The sequence below is a fragment of the Scylla paramamosain genome, chromosome 48 (assembly GCF_035594125.1).
Source record: "Scylla paramamosain isolate STU-SP2022 chromosome 48, ASM3559412v1, whole genome shotgun sequence".
NCBI lineage: Eukaryota > Metazoa > Arthropoda > Malacostraca > Decapoda > Portunidae > Scylla > Scylla paramamosain.
In genome coordinates, this window is record NC_087198.1 from 2,524,133 (window position 1) to 2,526,632 (window position 2,500).

The 2,500-nt window shown below is 38.1% G+C and overlaps 2 protein-coding genes across 2 annotated transcripts in view; both read left to right on the forward strand.

The window, feature by feature from the left end:
- LOC135095302 (uncharacterized) overlaps positions 1 to 2,500 on the forward strand; it is a 34,565-nt gene that overhangs the window by 19,556 nt on the left and 12,509 nt on the right. The window contains exons 4-5 of the mRNA XM_063996071.1: positions 1 to 4; positions 750 to 1,063. The exon at positions 1 to 4 is cut by the window's left edge and continues 297 nt beyond it. The gene's annotated coding sequence lies outside the window, so the exon portion shown is untranslated. The remainder of the gene's footprint in view (positions 5 to 749; positions 1,064 to 2,500) is intronic.
- LOC135095233 (26S proteasome non-ATPase regulatory subunit 10-like) overlaps positions 1 to 2,500 on the forward strand; it is an 8,992-nt gene that overhangs the window by 279 nt on the left and 6,213 nt on the right. Inside the window, exons 1-2 of the mRNA XM_063996014.1 lie at positions 1 to 12; positions 845 to 1,063. The exon at positions 1 to 12 is cut by the window's left edge and continues 279 nt beyond it. Of these exons, the coding sequence (XP_063852084.1) occupies positions 1 to 12; positions 845 to 1,063 (231 nt within the window). The remainder of the gene's footprint in view (positions 13 to 844; positions 1,064 to 2,500) is intronic.

Consider the following 2,500-nt stretch of genomic DNA (forward strand, 5'->3'; position numbering starts at 1 on the left):
GACGGTGAGGCTGTGCTGGTGGTGGTGGTGGTGGTGGTGGTGGTGGTGGTAATTGTAGATGTACATGTGATTTTTTTCTACTTTTTCTACAACTGCTACTTCTAATTTTACTAATATTACAACACCTACTACTGCTACTACTTTTACTTCTTATATTACTACTACTACTACTACTTCTGTTCCTACTACTACTATTACTACTACTGCTACTATTACTACTACTATTAATGTTACTACTAGTGCTGCTACTACTACTACTACTACTACTACTAATAATAATAATAATAATAATAATAATAATAATAATACTAGTATAATACAGAAGAAAAAGAAGAAAAAAAAAAGAAAGAAGAAGGAAGGGAAGAAAAGAAGATTTTGCAATTACTTCTCGTTTTACTTCTCCACTTCCTCCTCCTTTTCCTCTTCCTCTTCTTCCTCCTCCCTCTGCACCTCTTTTTGATCCTAATTCTCCTCTTCCTCTCCTCTTCCTCTTCCTCCTCCTACTCCAATTCCATTTTACCTTAATTATCCTGCTCCTCCTCTTCCTATGCCTCTTCTTCTTCCTAATAATAATAATGATAATATTAATAATAATAATAATAATAATAATAATAATAATAATAATAATAATAGTAATAATAATAATATCAATAATAATAATAATAAGAGTAATATTAATATAGTCTTATCTCCTCTCTCACACACACACACACACACACACACACACACACACACACACACACACACAGGTTGGACAGCCCTACACTTTGCTTCATGGCAGGGCCACCAGCAGTGTGTGGCGGCCCTCTTGCCCGTTACCCCTCCCACTCCCGCACACCTCGAGGCACACACCCCGGTGCACCTCGCCAGTTATCGTGGCCACGTGGAGGTACTGGAGCAGCTGGCAGGTGCTGGCTGGCCCCTCACCGCCAAGAACAGTGATGGCGACACACCCATGCACTTTGCTGCGGCCGGGGGTAGAGTGACATGTGTGCAGTGGCTGGTGCAGCGAGGCGGTGACACAAGCATACAAAATAATGCTGGACACACCCCGCTTGACAAGGTAGGCAGTGGGGAGGGGCAGGAGGGTGGACGTATGCAAACTGTCTTACGATCTGGTTCAAAGTTTAACAGATAGAGATATTAAAGCAACATGCGTTTGGTTGACCAGGTTTATTATATTTTTAGTTGTAGTAGTAGTAGTAGTAGTACTAGTAGTAGTAGTATTAGCAGTAGTAGAAGTAGTAGTAATAGTAGTACAAGCAGTAGTAGTAGTAGTAGTAGTAGTAGTAGTTTTAGTTATATTATTATTATTAGTAGTAGTAGTAGTAGTAGTAGTAGTAGTAAAAGCAGTAGCAGAAGTAGTATTAGAAGCAGTAGTAGTAGTAGTAGTAGCAGTAGTAGTAGTAGTAGAACTAGTAGTAGTAGTAGTAGTACTAGTATTACAAGTAGTACTAGCAGTAGTACAAGTAGTAGTAGAAGCAGTATTAGTAGTAAAAGAAGTAGTAGTAGCACTAGTAGAAAAAGTAGTTGCAGAAGAAGTAATGGTATTTTTACAATTAACTATTATCATCGTTTTCACCACATAAACTAATAATTATGAAATAGATAATTATTATTATCATAACTTTTCACCTTGATTTCCTTGTTATATTATTCTATAATTATAGTTATCATTATCATTATAAACATCTTTAGTGTCTTTCTTCCTTATCATCACCGTCCTTTCATCATCATCAGCACCATCATCATCACTATTACATTATTATTTTTATATTATTATTACTAGTAGTAGTAGTAGTAGTAGTAGTAGTAGTAGTAGTAGTAGTAGTAGTAATAGTAGTAATAGTATTTGTAGTAGTATTTGTAGTAGTAGTAGTAGTAGTAATAGTAGTAGTAGTAGTAGTAGTAGTAGTAGTAGTAGTAGTAATAGTAGCATTAGTAGTATTAAATGTAGTAGTAGTAGTAATAGAAGTAGTAGTAGTAGTAGTAGTAGTAGTAGTAGTAGTAGTAGTAGAAGTAGTAATAACAGTAGTAGATGTAGTAGTAGTAGCTGTAGTAGTAATGGTAATAGTATTAATAGTGGTAATAGTAGAAGTAATTTTAGTGGTAGTAGCAGTATTAGTAGTAATAGTAGTAGTAATAGTAACAGTAGAAGTAGTTTTAGTAGTAGTAAGGGTAGTAGTAGTAGTAGTAGCAGCCTACTCTGCCTACACCCACGGCTTGCAGCATCGATGGAGATTCGCCATGCGCACCATCCCAGGCATCAGCCCTCTCCTTGCACCACTGGAGGTCTCGATAAGGAACACCTTCCTCCCAGCGTTACTGAGATACCACACCATCGGAGATGGGGAAAGGGCACTGCTCGAACTTCCACCAAGACTGGGCGGGATGGGAATCACCTCCCCTGAGAAGTTGGCGACTGTGGAGAACCTCAACTCCCTCAAGCTCACCAGGTCCCTCACAGAGAAGATCATTGCTCAGGACGCACATGGTGAAA